Consider the following 20,632-nt stretch of genomic DNA (forward strand, 5'->3'; position numbering starts at 1 on the left):
ATTATTGCATATGCATATTCCCATGAATTTTACTATGGTTAGAAAGAATAGAAGAGTAGCAAGAAGAGAAAGAATAGAAAGAGTAAGAAAGAAAGAACAGAAAGAAAGAAATAAACAGAGAGAATTAGAAAGAAAGAAAAGAACAGTGAGAATTAGAAACAGAGAAAGAAAGAAGAAGAGAATTAAGTAAGGAAAGAATCAAAGAAGAAGAAAAGTTAATGGATTTACTTACTGAGCATTTTTATGCTCACCCTGTTGTTTTTCCATGTTTTTGTAGGAAATAGGTGAGCAGCGGTCGGAAGGACATCGACAAGCGAAGAGAATTGGTATTACTGTCCACCGTTGCTAAGTTTTTGTACTTGTTATTTTAATATATATAAAGAATTATATTTTGTATGTAAAGAAAAATTTGGGCCAAACTATTTTCGTATGCTAATTATGTATGTTTTCATAATATATGTTATAAAATATACTATTAGAAAGAAGTCATTACATAGTATAAAAGAGCTAGGGTTCTCTCATTTTGGCTAAAATCGGCAGAAGAGGAAGAAGAAGAAGAGAGGAAGAGAAAGGAGAGAAAATAGGGAAAATCCAAAAGTTGTCCAAGGTAAGTGTAGTTCATGCATGCATTTCATCCTAAACTTAAACATTTTCTATTTTTCTACCTCTAATATTAAGGAGTAACTAATGGTGGGTTAATTTGGGGACAATAGGTGAAGAGGAGCAAGGATCCGAGTACCTAATCTAAGGAGGAACAATTGGTGAGTGGAATATTATAAATATTGCATTAAAATCATATTTTGGAAAAATCATTTTGTGTGTAGATCATGGATGCATTATATGTGTGAGATTGGTGTAGTTGAATGGAAAATCCAACCATTTTTGGAAGGGTTGGTTTGTTTGTGTGGGTTGTGTAGGAGTTGAGAGTTGTAGAGAAAGAGTTGGATTTATGGGTTGCATAATGGGATCATGGAGATCCCAAAATTGGGTATTTTGTGTGTATTGTATGTTTAGGATGATTCATTGCATGCACATGGGTGTGTTGTAGTGTAATTAAGGTGTGGAAAAATTGAGGAGAAGGGAAATGGTTGAGAGAAAACGCAACTGAGTGGAGAAGAAACCCAGATTTGTAAAAATCTGGTTCTCACTGCAGTAAAGAGAATTCTTACTGTAGCGAAGCATTCAGGGGATAATTTTTAACTTTTGAAACGTGTCATATAGACAGGGGGTAAACTGCAAAGATTTAAAAGTTAGAGGATTGAAGTGTAACAACTAATAAATATGGGGAGTAAATGGATATTTTTCTTGTTGCATATTTTTCAACATCATGAACACCGCATTCACTTTCACACGTGGGTTTTAATTTTTTATATATATATATGATTGTGTTGGATGAATTGGATCGGAGACCACCTTTCGGTAGTGCCCATCCCCTCCAGACTTCAGCTAGTGATATTATCTGACCTCATGCGCTCATAGAGATGGTCTGTACTACCAAACGATGATGAGCTTAGACCATCCTACTGGGACAAGATGGGCGCCTGATGAGCTCCAGGTAGTTTAACACCCCGAGGATAGACTGTGGGTCGAGTATGACCATCCTAGGATGATTTCGACTATCTCGAGGATAGACCGTGGATGGTGCCACCCCGAGGATAGACTATGGGTGGCCTAGTGGATTGTCTGTATTAGGAACCTATATGTTAGAGTTGTGGTCTAGGTACCTTGGGTAATAGTATGGTGGTATATATATATATATATTGTGTGACATTCATTAAGCTTTTACATGAAATATATTTTCCCTTTCAAGTATTTTCTTTATAAATGTATTATCCACTCACTGGGCTTCCTAGCTCACCGTTTTATGTTTTCTCCCCCCAGGGTTTACCATATGGTTTGTGCGGTGCTACTTGTATGCTCTAGGTTGGCCCATAGATGCATGTTCCATCTCATGATGTGTTATCATTTTGTGTACTCTGATACTATGTTTTGTAACTGACTTTCTGCATTTTCGTTTCCAGAGACTCTTTGTACGTGCATGGATAACTGTTTTACTTAACTTATGTTATAATAAACGGATTTTATAAATGACTTTATGATTTATTCACCTTCCTCTTGAGTTCTCGGGTCCTTTGGAGTGCCCGGATCTGATGGGATAAGGACTACCCGGGACGGGGCGTGACAAAGGCAACAACAAATAATAATATCACCAAATTCATGTCGTTTTCTCTGGAGATGGAAACTGCAATCTTGCTTTTAAAACTGCTTTATAAATCAATACGAATAAGGATGGAATAAACGTTAGAATCTTTTATAAGACCGTTACAAATTTGCAATTGACTGCATAACTTATTAGGAAAGTTTGAATGCAATGCACATCACCTCTTACATGCGCGCCAGTTAATGAATTCAAAATATTTTCCTTTCTTAAAAGTTACGTCCCCTTAATTAAGTTCTGAGTTTTCAGTAATTGAAATAAAATATATATATATATTAATTAGAAATTCAGATTGGCTTACCACCGCTTTTTCCATTGTATATTCAATATAAATCTGTTCATAATCAATCAAGTTGAATCTAACTAAAAAATTCAAAAGGAAATTGCATAACTTTATAATGAATAATAATACTAAAAGATAAGTATATATTTTCTCTATAAGATAACAAAATCCAAATCGTCTCTCTCTGTGTCTGTTAGAACTAGACCTGGCAAAACGGGCGGGTGGGCCGGGTACAGGCCTGGGTCTTACGGGTACGGGTCTAAAACGGGTCCAATATTTTAGACCCACACCCTACCCCATGCGGGTATGGGTGGACCCGCGGGTGCCCGTACTGTTCACACAAGTTTTAGATTTTTGCAGTTACACCCCAAATCTTCCTAAAATATAAACCCACGTTTTCTCCCAAGTTTTCTCACCAACCAAACCGAAACTCAGAACCTAACTTTATCGATTCTCCTTTCATTCCTCATCAACCAAATAAACCCACATAAAAAAAAAAATGAAAAACGAAAAAATCTACACAAGAAAAAGCAACAGAAGAAAAGAGAAAAGAACTTTGTCGATTGTCCTTGATGTGCCGAAAGTGTAGAGTACAAACGTGGCTAATGACTGATGAGAAACGAAGACAGGAGAAGCGACGACGATGGAGTTAGGGATTTCGGTGACAATGAGTTTGAGAGGAGGTTGATGAGAGACATAGAGAGTGAGTTTGAGTTAGGGCTTTTGCGATTTGGGGCAAAAACATGGGGATGGGATCACTTTAAGAATGGTCTTAAAATTCTCTTAATCTTTGGCTGAAGTTGTAACTGAAGGAGAAGCAACCTGAGAAGCTTCCACAAGCTTTCTTGAAAGTTGGCGGCCTCGATGGAGCTTCCATTAACAGCGATAAGTTTGTATGTGGTAGCGAATCAAAATCGAATTTTTATTTAATTTGATCAAAACTACGAAATAAGCTTTTGATATTTAGTGGATGATCCCTCGTCTTTTGTTTGTAGCCCTCTTTGTCTTGTTCTTTTTAACTCCCTCTCGCTTCTTATCATATTCTTCCTCAACTTTCCCACTTTCTTTTTCATCAATTCACCACTCATTATCATCTTCTTCCTCAACTTTCCCACTTTCTTTTTCGTCAGTTCACCACCCATTTGGATTCCTCTTATTATCTTCTTCCTTAACTTTCCCACTTTCTTTTTCATCAGTTCACCACCCATTTGGATTCCTCAATTTTTAATTTTAGGGAATCCCTGCAAAATGAAAAGGGGAAAGGTGTTTTTGTTTTAAAAAACAAACGAGCACCCGTGGGCACCCGCGGGTGTACCCGTTTGACCCTTTGGCAAAACGGGTTGGGCCGGGTGCTGGTAGTAGAAAAACGGGTCCAATATTAAAGACCCACGCCCTACATTTTTTACCCGGGTTTGGGGTTGACCCACGGGTCCAGACCCATTTTGCCAGGTCTAGTTAGAACCAACCTCTTGATCAATTAGATAATCGAATACTCCATATACTTGTCATACATACACATGCAAATTTTTGTTATGATTATGTGTACTTAAATGAAGTAATATAGCTTCACGTTTATTAAAGCCTTAATGTTCCCATTGATACATAAATATATACTTTTTATACTTCACGCTATAAACATAATTCCATCTTCTTGGGCTTTCCACCTGCAGGCTACAATAACTCTTATGGAACAATACTCAAGCAAGAACTTACCATCGACTTTGAAAGCGTCGAAGATTTTTTGGCCACCATTCCCCTTAAATGCATTCTAACAGTATAAATCAATAACCATTTTGCATACTTAATGTAATAGCAAGAGCAAAAGCAATGAAGGCCTCTCTCAGTGTTAGGTACGCAGTGTTTCTGGTCTTAGCTCTTTGCATGTGTGAGCCACCCATCACAGAATCTCTTTTCAACATATTCGAAGTGCACATACTCAGCAATTTCCAGAAGCATCCACTTCAGGCTCACTGCCAATCCAAGATGACGATTTGGGTCTACGCCAAGTCCCTGCACACGTAGACTTTAACCGGAAATTTCTCATGATGAAGCACTCTCACACGCTACTTCTGCCAACTGTGCTATTTTCTGTTATATTGTGTGGACACTTTAGAGTCGGAGTGGTCACATGCATTTGAGAGAGATTTTATATAACGCATATTACATTTTGATATTCCATTGAATATTTTTTTATTCCCTTTTGAGATATTGTTTGTGGTTCATGACACCTATCATTTATTCATACCATGTATTGGAAAGTTTGTTTGCAATTGTCAATGGTCCCAAAAAAGATTGGAATAAACTTTTCCTAAAACGTAAAACCAAATAGCATCTTGTTGACCACCTGTCCCCTTGCATTGGCCAGAAGTTTTTCTTTATATTCTCTTCTCCAATGCAATTTCATTTTAAGCCTTATAATTTCTTCGAAAGTATTCTGCATATTCTAAAAGGTTTCTTTTATTTTACATTAGGTTTCATATGCTTAGGTAGGCTTATAAATACCTTCCTTAATACTTTTAGTTTTCGTCGTCCTTGCTTCTAAGTTGGTTATGTAGCTGCTGCTCGATGTTATTTTGAGCTGCTTGCTTCAACTGGAATACATTTTCAGTGATTGATCTTTGAGAGGTCCTCAACATTGACCAAGTGGTCTCATTAACATAGAGCTTGTTGTGGTAGTTCGAATTCGACCAAAGGGTGGAGTTTGAAGCGTTGCAACAATAGAGAGTGTTCTTGCAATTGATGCTTAATTTTGGCTTTGTCATTGAACTGTAAATGTTTATTATAATGGATTGACTTCATCTAGACTTAGTCCCATAGATATAGGCATTTTGCCGAACCATGTAAAATCCAATGGTGTGATTTATTTTGTTTCATGAATGTTTTGGTTTGTATTGGTGATGAATGAACAAACTCATAATTAAACACTAAAATCAACTTAAAAACCCATTTTGCTTAGGTTTAATCAACTTGCTAATTGATTAAAACTTTCATAATTAAGTTTTTATCCCAATGTGTAACATGAGTGTTCTAGTTTTAATACAGACTTTTTCAAGAAATCATTAAGAACAATCTTATACCGGCTTCAATCCTGCTCTAGGCTTTTTGCTCTTGTATGCAACAGTAACACCATTTAAATCTAAGCCTGTAGATCTTCTCCTCCAACTTATTGTAGATAAAGACTCTTGTTGGTGGTGAGTAATAGGGATAGAACTGATGGATTCATTGAAGGTAGAAATACAGTGCTAGCCAATATTGGAATTACCAAAACATTTCATTTCGATGGAGCCAAATTAATTTTTCTAAAACTGGTGAGTCATGATGAATTTGTTTGCATATAAATGTTGTACACATATCTGCTTCATGCTTAATTGATTCTCCGAGGAATGACGAATGAACTGCTAAAAGCGAATGGAAGGTTTTATATATTTCCTTCTCTGAGTCCTAATTTCCTGCTCTTCTTTCTTGTATTTGCAGTTTCGCTGCAATTTGTTGCTGCTGTTTGTTGGAGGGTGCGTGAAGATTCAAGGCCTTTTCATCTATACACTCAATGACCCTCAAGCGTTACCATACTTTGTATTACAAAATTAAACTTCTTATGCCTCGATTGCATACTATCGTGCATCTTGTTTCTATTTACTTACAGGACATTCTGCTAAAAGCTTTCATATAATCTAGCGCAAAATTCCAAAAATAACTCTTTTTGTTTTTTTTCGCTATTTTCTATTGACATTCTCTTCATTCACACTTGATTGAGTGCATCGCTTGTTATAATAGATTATAGATAACATGTTAAACATAAAAGGGTATTAACTGACAATCAAGAATAAAAGCATCAAACTTCATCAAACACCAGAAAAGTTATCATATGGATATTATAAAGCATGCATTATTAGCTTTGTTTATTAATGCCTCAATGTCCCCATTTATACATGAACATATACTGTTTATGCTTCAAGCTATAAACATATATTCCATCTTCTTGGGCTTTCCACCTGCAATAGCTTATCGAACAAAACTCAAACAAGAACTTCTCATCAACTTTGAAAGCGTCGAAGGCTAAATGGCCTCCAGTCCACCACAGGTTGCAGAAGTAGAGTGTGGAGCACTTCAAGTTCATGCGAAATTTCCAGTTAAACTCTCCGTGTACAGGGAGATGGCGGAGACCCAAATCGTCGTCACGGGATTTGCAGTGAGCCTCAAGTGTATTGTTCTGGAAATTGTTGAGTATGAATACTTGGAATTTGTTGAAAAGAGATTCTGTGACGGGTGGTTTACACATGCAAAGAGCTAAGACCAGAAATGCAGCGTAACTGAGTCTCAGAGAGGTCTTCATTGCTTAAGTTTTTGCTATTGCATTAAGTATGCAAAATGGTTATTGATTTATACAATGAGAATGCATGTCTATAGATGGCAAATGGCAGCTTGAGAACCTTGAATTAATGACTCTGCTAACTTTTTGCCATATAAGGTCTTGCGATTTAGGTGGCAAGATAATTGTTTGTACACTTGGAGTTGAGTGACAGGAATATGCACCTTGTACAGCGCACTGTATTAAATTTCAGATTCCACTATTTACTTCATTAGGCAGGTATTTCATAACTCATTTGGCAACCTATTTTCATAGTTAAAGAATATAATAATATAATAATATCAAGTTTTTATCCCAATTTGTATCATGAGTGTTGTAATTTTAATACAGAATTGTAATATGTATTATTAAATAACAACCACAAGTGGGACAGTGGGATGCAAAAATGGTCCAATTACTTTACCGATATATTAATTACGGTGCCTGTTTCTCGAGTCACCTTGTTTCTCGTGGCTTAGTGATTGCTTTACTAGAAAAAAAGAAAAGAAAAGAAATCTGATTCCAAATATTATATCAAAGAGTTTGACAAATGACCATTTCCATTTGTTACAACATTAATTATTGAAAGAAGGATAACTCGCATGACCATACATAGATCACGCAAAGCATCGATATAGTACTCTAATCGGTATACATCAATCCCTGTTCCCATTTATGCATAGGCTCATCATATTTTTCAGGGATATTTTTAATGTAAATCCCATCATCTTTGGGAATCCAAGTGCAATTTTTATAATTGCATCTGTAATAAAGGTCGTCGGAGCACCAAAACACATCAAAATCAGCATGCTTTTGTGCGTCGAGTGGGCGTACATAGCACCAAAAACGTGTTCTTTCAAAGAAGTTGTTCTTGAACTTCCAAGAAAACTCAGCCCCCGCCGTGAGATTGTGCTCGCCCAGATCGTCATCTTTAGATTGGCATCGCAGGAACATCATCTTGTTGTGGCTCAATCCATTTACAACATGGATATGCCATGTATTCGACACTGGGGTCTTCTAATAATGCCCCCGCTTGCCTCCCTATATACAAAATCTAACAAATCCTCCATCATAAGTCCCCATAAGGTAACACCTCAATATTAAAATCATTGGACACTTCACACACCAAAAGGTTAACATAACTTCTTCTTTAACAAAACTGTCTCATAATCGAACATCGGTCGCTCTCAGATTTTTCTTAAAAATTTCATTTATCATTTTAAGCCATAATTTTAACAGGGTGTTCTAGAGACACATAAGTTGTTCCCATAATTTCCTCAAGTCATTTCGGAATCAATAACTATTTAAAACACAATTTTCTTTCAACTCATTCAAATCTGTCCCCTGTTTCCAGAATTGAGGTTACTGACTTGAAAAATTCATAACAATCCAGCCTTTAATCCAAACCTCATAAACTCTCCAGAATTAAACTAGACACATATAGGATTCACCAGAATTTAAAATCACTCAATTTGGATAAGAATAGATGCATCAAATCATTTTCCAAAAATACGTGTTCTGCAAAAAATGAAAATTCCAGAATTCACAAGGCAACTTCAAAAATCCATATAAAATTTCATCCTTCGAGTTTTTAAGTAAAATAAATTTCTAAGCACTCCTCAAGAAGTCTACAACAACATATCCAAAATTCAGCTTCAAACAAAAACCCAAAACATACAAACAATTTTCAGAGTTCCAGATGGTCAGATTTCTGTACAGTAAACCCTTACATAAAAAATTATATCTTTAACCCATTTTTGTTTAGAAACAACCTTTATGTTCTACCCACACCAAATTATTAAAATCAATCTCCCTGTTTTAGTGCAATCTCATGTCATTACACTCAATAATAACCAACACAAGCTAATGAACTAAAACTCATCAAGAAAAAAAAATTTTAACCTTTACTCACCTCCCATATGCTTGATCTTCCTCCACTCTCCGATCACCGGAGTTTTACTCGCCGGCGGCCACTTTTCCAGCCACCTCCGTCGGTCTCTTATCTCCTCTCTCTCTCTATTCTTGGTTTCATCTTTCTCCCCCTTTTTTTTCTTTTCTTCTTCCTTTCCTTCTCTTCTTCTTCTTTCTCTCTTTTTTTCTCTTTTCCTTCTCTCCTTTTTCCTTCTCTCTTTTCCTCTCTTTTTCTTCTTCTTCTTCCCCCTTTTTCATTTCTTTGAACGGTCACTGTTCATCAAATATATGAAAATTTTATTTAGTCCTCACTTATTTCGGCTATTACATTGTACTCCCCAAAACTTTCAAATTATTACACTTTACCACAGAATCACAAAATAAAATTTAATAAAACTCCATTAAAAAAAATACGGGGTATTACATATAAATGTTGTACACATATCTGCTTCATGCTTAATTGATTCTCCGAGGAATGACGAATGAACTGCTAAAAGCGGATGGAAGGTTTTATATATTTCCTTCTCTGAGTCCTAATTTCCTGCTCTTCTTTCTTGTATTTGCAGTTTGGCAGCAATTTGCTGCTGCTGTTTGTTGGAGGGTGCGTGAAGATTCAAGGCCTTTTCATCTATACACTCAATGACCCTCAAGCGTTACCATACTTTGTATTACAAAATTAAACTTCTTATGCCTCGATTGCATACTATCGTGCATCTTGTTTCTATTTGCTTACAGGACATTCTGCTAAAAGCTTTCATATAATCTAGCGCAAAATTCCAAAAATAACTCTTTTTGTTTTTTTTCGCTATTTTCTATTGACATTCTCTTCATTCACACTTGATTGAGTGCATCCCTTTTTATAATAGATTATAGATAACATGTTAAACATAAAAGGGTATTAACTGACAATCAAGAATAAAAGCATCAAACTTCATCAAACACCAGAAAAGTTATCATATGGATATTATAAAGCATGCATTATTAGCTTTGTTTATTAATGCCTCAATGTCCCCATTTATACATGAACATATACTGTTTATGCTTCACGCTATAAACATATATTCCATCTTCTTGGGCTTTCCACCTGCAATAACTTATCGAACAAAACTCAAACAAGAACTTCTCATCAACTTTGAAAGCGTCGAAGGCTAAATGGCCTCCAGTCCACCACAGGTTGCAGAAGTAGAGTGTGGAGCCCTTCAAGTTCATGCGAAATTTCCAGTTAAACTCTCCGTGTACAGGGAGATGGCGGAGACCCAAATCGTCGTCACGGGATTTGCAGTGAGCCTCAAGTGTATTGTTCTGGAGATTGTTGAGTATGAATACTTGGAATTTGTTGAAAAGAGATTCTGTGACGGGTGGTTTACACATGCAAAGAGCTAAGACCAGAAATGCAGCGTAACTGAGTCTGAGAGAGGTCTTCATTGCTTAAGTTTTTGCTATTGCATTAAGTATGCAAAATGGTTATTGATTTATACAATGAGAATGCATGTCTATAGATGGCAAATGGCAGCTTGAGAACCTTGAATTAATGACTCTGCTAACTTTTTGCCATATAAGGTCTTGCGATTTAGGTGGCAAGATAATTGTTTGTACACTTGGAGTTGAGTGACAGGAATATGCACCTTTTACAGCGCACTGTATTAAATTTCAGATTCCACTATTTACTTCATTAGGCAGGTATTTCATAACTCATTTGGAAACCTATTTTCATAGTTAAAGAATATAATAATATAATAATCCCAATTTGTATCATGAGTGTTGTAATTTTAATACAGAATTGTAATATGTATTATTAAATAATAACCACAAGTGGGATAGTGGGATGCAAAAATGGTCCAATTACTTTACCGATATATTAATTACAGTGACTGTTTCTCGAGTCACCTTGTTTCTCGTGGCTTAGTGATTGCTTTACCAGAAAAAAAGAAAAGAAAAGAAATCTGATTCCAAATATTATATCAAAGAGTTTGACAAATAACCATTTCCATTTGTTACAACATTAATTATTGAAAGAAGGATAACTCGCATGACCATACATAGATCACGCAAAGCATCGATATAGTACTCTAATCGGTATACATCAATCCCTGTTCCCATTTATGCATAGGCTCATCATATTTTTCAGGGATATTTTTAATGTAAATCCCATCATCTTTGGGAATCCAAGTGCAATTTTTATAATTGCATCTGTAATAAAGGTCGTCGGAGCACCAAAACACATCAAAATCAGCATGCTTTTGTGCGTCGAGTGGGCGGACATAGCACCAAAAACGTGTTCTTTCAAAGAAGTTGTTCTTGAACTTCCAAGAAAACTCAGCCCCCGCCGTGAGATTGTGCTCGCCCAGATCGTCATCTTTAGATTGGCATCGCAGGAACATCATCTTGTTGTGGCTCAATCCATTTACAACATGGATATGCCATGTATTCAGGGGAAACGCGGACTCTGAGAGCCGTATGGCTACTGCAAAGAAGAGTAATATTATCAGTTTCATATTGAGGAAGATAATTTTTTTTTTTTTTTTTTAGGCTGCAGATGTAGAGTGAAATGTAAACTACTACACTCTGGTTTTTAAATAATCAATCGGTGGAAAAGTTTGTCTCACAATTATGGTTTTTGGTTTTATTCTATACACGCATTGCCATTTGTAAGATTCACGAAGGTACATTGAAGTTAATGCTAAATTAGTTAAACCAACTTTAATGATAGTTGTGTAAGTAATTAGTTACATGGAGGGGTTTGCAAATTACGCACTAACCCAACCCCAATTTAAATCCAAATCGAATGGGTTGATTTGGGATATGAAAATATTTTAGATTATTTCAGCTGAAATTATATAATTCGAATTATTATTAACAATATTATTATTATTTTGGATTTGATTGAATCTACCATCCTCTAGAATCCTTCATTTTTTAGGGTTATGTGAGATTTTACAAAATCCATCAATTTTAATAAAACAATAGATTTTGTTAATATTTTAATTTTCCAATACTATCCTTGTTAATAATTTAATATCAATTACTCTTTACTCTAATTAAAAGAAATATATTTGCCATTCTTTCTTTTTGAGCTCTTCACTTTTACACCATCAACATCTTCAGAGTATACTAGAGAAATAATCTACCTGTGAGTTTCAATTTATTTAATTAATTATTTTCAATTTCTTATTTGTAAAAAGTCTTTTTATTATTTCAATTTCTCATGACGATTCTTTTTGTTTTCTGGTTAAGAATTTATTGGTGGTGACTTTTTTATTTATTATAATTGGACTTCTCTATCAAATATAATTTAACTTGTATTTAATTAGATGAAAGTTGAATTTTTGTTGGTTTTGGTTATTGAGGGTAAAGTTGAAAATTATTTATCAAATCCATAGATTATATTTATCTAACTAAACATGAGTGCATGGAAATTTGAATCAACAATCCATAGATTTTATATTTAAACCAAACAATGGAATTTATCAAATACATGTATTTTGAATCCATGGATTATACAAAATTTATGGATTTTAAAATCCTTGGATCCAAACTAGTCTAAGGCAAACTAGAGCAATTCATAAAGCTTTTTATTTTATTGTGAAATCATTGATAATTTCAATTAATGGGCAGGAAGGCTATTGTAATTAATTAACCTTCTTTAAATAGCTGAGGTAGCCAGCGGAGATCATATTATATTCTTAACAATTTTGGTCATTAATTAAAGTAATTTGGCCTAATCTAATTAATACATGCTATTTAGCTTAGTTTAATTAGTATATAATTAAATAGTAATTAATGCTGCAAATTCATAGTTTTATTTCAAAAGTTAATTTCATTCTAATTCATATATTTTCCTATGTGATATTATATATATTCCCAAATTAGTTATCATTTAGACGTCAGCACCACGTAGCTTAACATCACACTTCAATTAAGAATAATATTATAACTTCAAATCGGTAACATTATCTGTATATTAATAAGGCTATAACAATGTATAAAAATTGAGTAATATTATTCATCCCAAAATTTATCTCAAATGATTTGTCACCGTATAGGGTAGTAACATGTCATTTAATGCATCATCATTTTATTTATATGTCAATATTATATATAATGACACCTCATTTTGGATATGAAATTTGGGATAAATTTTGAGATGAGTAGTGTTATTAATAAAAATTTAACTCCTTATTCTTTTCAATTTCTCCTATCAACTTGTCATGTATGTGATTTAGTGGTTCTGGTAAGAATAACAAAAAAAACATAAACAAAACTCCACTGATAACCTTAAATCAAAGTTTTTGACAAATGATAATCCTTTTAATAATTACAATATTATTGAAAGAAGCATAACATAATCTCCAAAGAGCATAAAAAGCGTTTTCTATATCACTCTAATTCCGGCTCCCATGTATGCCTTAACTCATCAGAGTTTTTAGGGATATTTTTCAAGTAAATCCCATCATCTTTGGTGATCCAAATGCAATTTTTATAATCGCATCTGTAAAAGAGGTTGTTACAGTCATGAAAGTGGTTATATTTTGATAATAAAAAAACCATTTGTGTAATTAAATTGAAGTTATATTAAGACAATTGAAGAAATTTTGGAATTATTAATAAAAAATCACATTTTAATTTTTCCGTACAATTTTGCATGTTTGGAATGATTTTGAGATATTGTGAGTCGATATTAGGATATGATTTATTTATTAGGTCTGAATTTGTCTCATTTATTCTGTTTAGGGGGTAAATTGTCATATTTTTGGGGGTTGATTTTGTTAGTTTTCATTCATGAAGGGACTGCTAAATTTACCAGACATAGTATAAAACAACACGAATAGTTCCAGATCTGAGCCAGCCGCCACCCTCAACTCCCTTGGTCGCCGATCGACAACGTTTCACCTTCCCTCACACCGGCCAAGCCATCCTTTCCATCTCATCCAAGCCACGACGTTTCATCTCTCGCCTTCGGCGACGTATCACCGTTTCCACGCAACGACTCTTCACCTTCTACCAGAGTTTGCACTGTTTTTTGGTGTTGATTGAGCTCCTTTTGTATTGACCGTCACGCCATCAGTTTCCCCTCATATTTCCGCCGTCGATCTACCCTTTTTCCCGACGAGATCCATCACCTTGATCCAACGACTCTTCGACTTCTTGGTGTGTTTTCACTCCATTTTCGACGTTGTCTAGGCTTCCCAGCCACACAGACAGACTCCCCAGCTAGTGAGCTTTCTCTTTATACCCTTAGATCTCCATTCCGCCACCGGTCGCTAGGAACCACCGCTGAACACTAACGTTTTCCAGCGAGCTGTATCCCTTCAGCTTCTGGGTGTTTTCATCGTCTTCTTCAACCACGAAGCATGCCATCTCATTGTCGGTTACGTCCTCTTCGCCATGACCAACTCCGTTCCCGACGTTCCAGCCTTCGTCGACACCACCATGAGCGGCTGAGCTCTCAGTTGCCTATTACGGTGTAGGCGAGATCAGGATCGACGCTCATGGATTTTCTCGGCAGTTCTCGACTAGTTGGATGAGCTCGAATGTTGGACATTTGGTTAGTTTCTTGTATTCAGATTATATTTGCTTTCATTTCAGTTTGTTTGCGATGCTTTAATATTATTCTGATGCTTGACGTGTTGAATTGATAATGTCCATTGAGAACATTTGTTGATATACAACTTTTCGCATAATTGAATGTCGGTTTGAGATTATTGAATGTTGATTATGGCTTTAAATTGCTTCCATACTAATTGCAATCAAGTTGTATTAGCGTTTAATATAATTTCTACTAAGAATGCATTCGTTGTGTAATTGGATGATACAAGTTGATAGGTTGTACTTATTAGCGGTGTACCAACTAGTGGTGTTTAATGGTTTAGTGTTTTTTGGTTAGTCAATGATAGTATTTAACCAATCGATCTGTAATGAAGACGACATAGAGACATGATAGATTATACATAGATTGTCGGGAGATGTTTTTATTTATTTGCCTAGCCTTGTAGGTTTAGGAAATTGAAGAGCGAAGAGAGAAATTGTGAGAGTTGGTCTTGAGTCGAACTGAATTTGTAACGGCAACGCTTTTAATATTGTGTTTTAGTTAGCAATTTATTTGATGCTTTTAATTTCTTGCAATTAATTAGTTTTCTTAGTTTTAATCAATCAATTTGCCAGTTTCCCTTTCGTTAACTCAAAAATACATTAGGTCGTTAGTCTTTGCTCCTTGTGGATTCGACCGTACTTACCGTTAACTATGGTAGTTAGGTTTAATTTTGCAACTGTGATGACTAATTTGACAAGGTTTTGTACATTCTGCATGCTTTAAAATTATGCTTTCCAAAATCAGTCTATAGATGTTTGGTGCATTAATAATTTTTAAGGTGCTATTACTTGTATAATTATATTAAAATAGACATGTTTTTATTAATAGAATTTATGCAAAAATTGTTAAATCTAGTTTTGAACAAGCATGCACGACTAGAGTGTAAGATCTAGTTAATAAATACAAGTAATGTTAAGTCTATAACACAATCTCACAATTTTCTCTTACAACCTTTGATGTGACAATTCATCATTGATCACTTCGCAAAATAGATCATGTCTGTTTGTATAGGTCTCGTTTGCTCATTTTGTGACCTAATCTATGACAAACTGCCATGTCAATGGCTGTGAAATAAGGTTATAAATCTAGCATTATTAAATAAATACCATGACCTCAAGAAATTGTGCCTCTATCTTGTCCCAACTGATATAGATAGTCCAAATCCAAATAAATCGCAGCATTGTACTTTCCCTTTTTATATATTTTTATTGGAGGGTATTACGTGATGATGTGATAAGCGCTACTTAGTGAAGCACAAATGGTGGTTCCTTACCTAATTAAATAGGTGTTTGAAGGTTAAAACATGATTGACCTGTAAAGAGATATTGAGTGAACTTCGGCATACGCAACACAAGGTTCCTCTGATGCTGAGAATGACCTTAAATTAAAAGAACTGGATAAAACTTGAAAATGTGGCATGTAGTCTTCTTAGAGGTGTAAATATGTAGCGTAGAGTTAGATCGATGTGTGGTCCCAGTAATAAATATCAAGAATTGGCTTTGGCTCAGATGTTTGTTTATTCAGTTTTCCTCCATGCCTGAGCTGGATTGCCCCAGCACTCAGGGAAAAAGTAAAGAGTGAAAGATGTGAACATTGAATACAAAAATTTGATCAAGCAGGCAAACGAATAAATGAAACGTAAAAGCTAGCTTCGACTACTCTGCAATGCAAGTTCATAGCTAGCTAGGTGGCAGCCATTTACTTCTACCACTACTGATCAATCTGATTCAACTCATTCAATTCCGCTGGCAGTAGAGTTAATTCGATATCAGCATCCAAGCTAACAGTAGGTGAAATTATCAATGCATTGTTTTCAAACAACATAATAAATCTGTCACGGACAATCCGTTATATTTACTTAATATTTTTCATTTTGCTGACCGGTGGTAGAGGGAAATGTAGTTGTAAAATGTAAAATTTGGGAGGATATTGATAGAGACAGGAATCACTAGACTGAGGATGTGCATCAGTTGTAGGTTCATCAGTCTCCTCAAAACAAGTGTAATGTATGTGGTCCAATCGAACAAAATCAACATGAGATCAAGTCTTTAATTCATTTCGGCTTCTTTATAATTATAATGTTTAATAAAGCCTAGTTAGCTATGAGAAATGTTGGGCAAAAAAGAGATTAATTGAGTGGGTAAGGGACTTGACACGGAATGGGAATCAAGCTGCGAATCACTGACAGACAGATGTATAGGACCGGCCCCAGTGAGCAACATTGACGTACGGAGCAACTAAGAACATATGGAAAATAGAGGTTTGGATTTCTTTCTTTAATTTTTAAGCCCAACTGAGGTACTTACAAGGATGAATTCATTCTGGTTCATATAGAGATAGCTGCAGTTGATCTACAGACTACAGCCTTCTGGCAAAAAATTATGAAGAGAATTCTTGAATTGACTCAAATTCTTTTCTATTGCTTGCCTTGGATTAATTTAATACAACTCATAAACGAGTTGGATGCATCTCCAATAATTGACCCGCCAGTGAAACTTAATGATAATATAAAGTTCAAGTTAATGAACTTCACAATTTTTTGATTGATGCTTCGATGTTATATCATCTGTTTAAGGTTAGGTTTATTAAAATGGGCATTGTCTCCTTTGCTTGGCTTCCATCGTTAATTTACATATAAACTTATTAAGCTTTACATATACAATATGTTTGTTTAGTTATAGCTCACAATGAAACATTCGACAGAACACGGAATGGAATTATTTACGCAAAATATTATCCACCAAAGTAGGGAAACATAACAACGAGGTGTCAAAGCCTAAAAAATAAAACATAAGCAAATATTCCAAACAGAGAAGCAAACTGTATCACAAACACACAACTAACTCTTAAACTGCCAAACACTTGAACTGGAACAACTTAAAATCATTATAATAAGTAAATCTAAAAGCTAAAGCTCAACCATTTCAAGGGAAAGGAAGAACTCCAGTACCACCACCAGCTCCGCCACCACCAACACCTCCACCAACAACTCCACCAACACCACCACCAGCTCCGCCACCCAAGCCACCGAGTCCACCTAGTCCACCATCACCACCCAAGCCACCTAGTCCAGTAGTACCACCCAAGCCCCCAAGTCCACCTAAGCCCCCAAGTCCACCTAAACCACTACCACCGCCTAAACCACCACCACCACCACCGCCTAAACCACCACCACCACCGAGACCACCAACTCCGCCAATGCCACCACCGACACCAACGGTACCACCGAGACCAGTAACTCCACCAAGACCCCCAACTCCACCGAACGGAAGCCCGTTAGAGCCAACCCCAGAGAGACCGCCAACACCACCGTATGTGGCAAAGTTCTTTTGATCATCCAGACCAGCACCAGTGGGCGCACCAATGGGCACATTTTTTGCAGTGTTGTGAACCACTTCATCAGTAGGAGTGTTTCTTGCACTTGAGTGAACCACTATTATTGCCAGAACAAGCATGACACTGACAAACCACCTCGCCATCTCTTCTTTCTACTCTCTCTCTCTCTCTCTCACTATTACTCTTAATCTTTTCTTGGTATAGCTCAACTAGTGTATGGGGTCTCCTTTTAAAGGGAAAAAAAGAGCGGTGGGGGGCAGTTGTGCGTAGTAAATGGAAGTGAATGCGGGCACCGAGGTTTAGCTTTTTCAAACACATTTTCAAGGGTTGAGTGTCAGAGGGATTTAAACAGTTTAGGGCATATGCATTGAGAGTAAATGCTAGAGAGTTGTTTAGCTGAAAATATTACTACGGTGCGTTTAGATATATGCATGTAAGGTAGAGACATATGCATAGTTGGTTAAGGATTTGGGCAAACAAATAAGAAGAGAAAATTCATCCAACCAATCCAGTAATGATAGTTTGTTGGCAGACTAGATATGTTAATGACTTGTATATAATTACCACAGGCAATTAAGTTTGAACTGCAGGAGGTGAGACTGGGTAGATGATATTTCTACTTGGTAGTAACTAATAAGCTTTATGTGGTCAATATATGTCTAATGAAATGAAACATTATAACTTTTTGACAGTGTAAGAAGATGGACACAATCCCTCCCCGAACGCATTCATTTCATCAGGATGCTAAATGCTGCTACGCAGTACAACAAGTAACAAGAAAAAAAGAGAGTTATGCACGCTAAGCCGTTTAGAAGAACCACCAAACCAACTCTTTGGGATTAACCAATGTCGCATTAATTAGCAAAGAACTTTCCGTTTATAGCCCTTCTATATATAATCATGCAGTTTAATTATACTTTTAATTTTGCGTTTAAAGAAAAGAAGTCTTGCACTTTCTGTCTGTCTTTGATAGGATTGAGTTGAATTTGTAGAGATTTGGTCTTCTAGCCACTTTTACCTTTTCTAAATAATTCTACTAACTATAAGCTTAATCTATAAGTAATATATTCGTGATTTGAAATTTTTTTTTTTTTAACAAAAACTAGAGATCTAGAAATCCTTCAATTATATATGAATGTCTTCTTTAATTTCTTTCTCTTTTCTGCAAAACCATACCTGCCGTTTCAATTTCAAATAGGTTTCCCGCATAAGTGAAATCAAAAGCAACTGAGCTCCTCGTTTTGATTCTTTCAGAGCTTTTCTTTGTTATCGTTAATAACACAATTAAGTTAATAGTATTAATTTTTAATAAAATTAAGTGAAATTGCAACCGAACAAACTTATATTTATTGATTACATTAAATAAAATAACATGATCTAATTTTCAGTCAAAGTATATTTTTTAGTTGCAAATTTGATTATAATTGACATGATAGAGCAAGAGAATATCTATTTATATCCTTATTGCTTAATGGAAATTAAGAACCTGAATCCGAATTATACCTTGTTAGTATCCTTCCACTTTTCAAAACTTTTTGTGAATATCGATAACAATTTCTTAAATGGTCAATATACTAATTATCACAAGCTTGAAAGTTTCACACCCAAAAAACGAACCTATTAGGTGGAGAGACTATCCCCCTTATAAACCCAATACCCTCCATTTTCCTTCTAATGTGGGATATGTGACATTCTCCCCCACCCAATTATGTAAGCCCTTGTCACAAGTGTGGCCCCCTGTCTACCGGTCCATCTCACCCTCGAGTGGATCTACAATCATACGTGGATGCTCCTCTGTATGGGCGCTTGAATCAAAAGACAGATTGGGGTCGACACCTGTGACAAGGGCATCACATGATTAGGTGAGGGAGAATGACACGGATCCTACATCAAAAACACATTGGAGAGGTCTTGAGTTCATAAAGGAGGGAGTCTCTCCACCTAATAATTAGCATTTTGGGTGTGAAACTCCCAGCCTGTTACATAGTATAGAGCTTTTACTGAAAAAGTTTTTACTTCTCATGATTGTGGTTAAAGGAAGAAGCGAAGAATCATACAATAAGCATGCATGCATCGAGAAATATTTAAAGAATTCACATGGAATTTATTGATTCATAGATATTGCATTGCAACTTGCAAGGTGATTTAAATTACAGTCCATGGAATTTAGATTCCTCCAGAAAATTATTTACTGTGGAACATGATTTCTCCCTAACAACGGAATATGATTTCTTCAATTGAATTTAAATTAATGTTTCTTTATATATATATATATATGTGTGTGTGTGTATTTGATTTAAAATTGAAAATTAATTTGGGAGAAGATTGAATTTTTTCGTAAAGAAGATTGAACTTCGGGTGTTACTATTACTCTCTCATCACCGTACAACTGTAAAATCTCGATGCGACATATGGGTTTAAACGGACAAAAATGGGATTGGGCGCCCATATAACCAGAGTTTTCTATTTGTGTGGTGAAACATGACTGCTTAGCTCTGGGTAAAATGATAAATGCATTGTTAGATAGTTTGTTGAGCAGCATAAATTGCTCCTTTCACTCAACTACGTTAATGGTATGTATATGGTTGTGGTACTCTGAATCGCAGCTTTGCAGACACTTGGCCATCTGAGCTGGTTATAGGATTTCTTACGTTGATGCGTGATTTTGACACCGATAATCTTGCACGGGTAAAATGTTAAGAAAATCTTGGAAATTACACGTAAATGATTATGAGAGTTAATTATGGTGCAAAAATTATATATGTTTGTAGAAACATAAATAATAGATTGACATAAAAGATTTTTATAGTGATTCGGATGCTTAAAGCAAATCTTATATCCATTGTTATTTTATTATTCTCTAGCTATTTTCAGATATTGCTTGTAAGAAGTACAAAAATGGAGAAATGTTTTATTTATAGAGAAAACAATAATGGTTGAAGCTCT

The 20,632-nt window shown here is 35.5% G+C and overlaps 1 protein-coding gene across 1 annotated transcript; it reads right to left on the reverse strand.

Annotated features, from left to right (window-relative positions):
- Positions 1-17,274: 17,274 nt before the first annotated feature.
- LOC116115523 (acanthoscurrin-2-like) lies at positions 17,275-17,872 on the reverse strand. Its single transcript, XM_031401665.1, has one exon. It carries the CDS (start codon positions 17,827-17,829, stop codon positions 17,275-17,277), a length of 555 nt encoding a protein of 184 aa, XP_031257525.1. The 5' UTR covers positions 17,830-17,872.
- Positions 17,873-20,632: the final 2,760 nt, after the last annotated feature.

This window comes from Pistacia vera, unplaced genomic scaffold (genome assembly GCF_008641045.1).
Source record: "Pistacia vera cultivar Batoury unplaced genomic scaffold, PisVer_v2 Contig745, whole genome shotgun sequence".
Taxonomy (NCBI): Eukaryota; Viridiplantae; Streptophyta; class Magnoliopsida; order Sapindales; family Anacardiaceae; genus Pistacia; species Pistacia vera.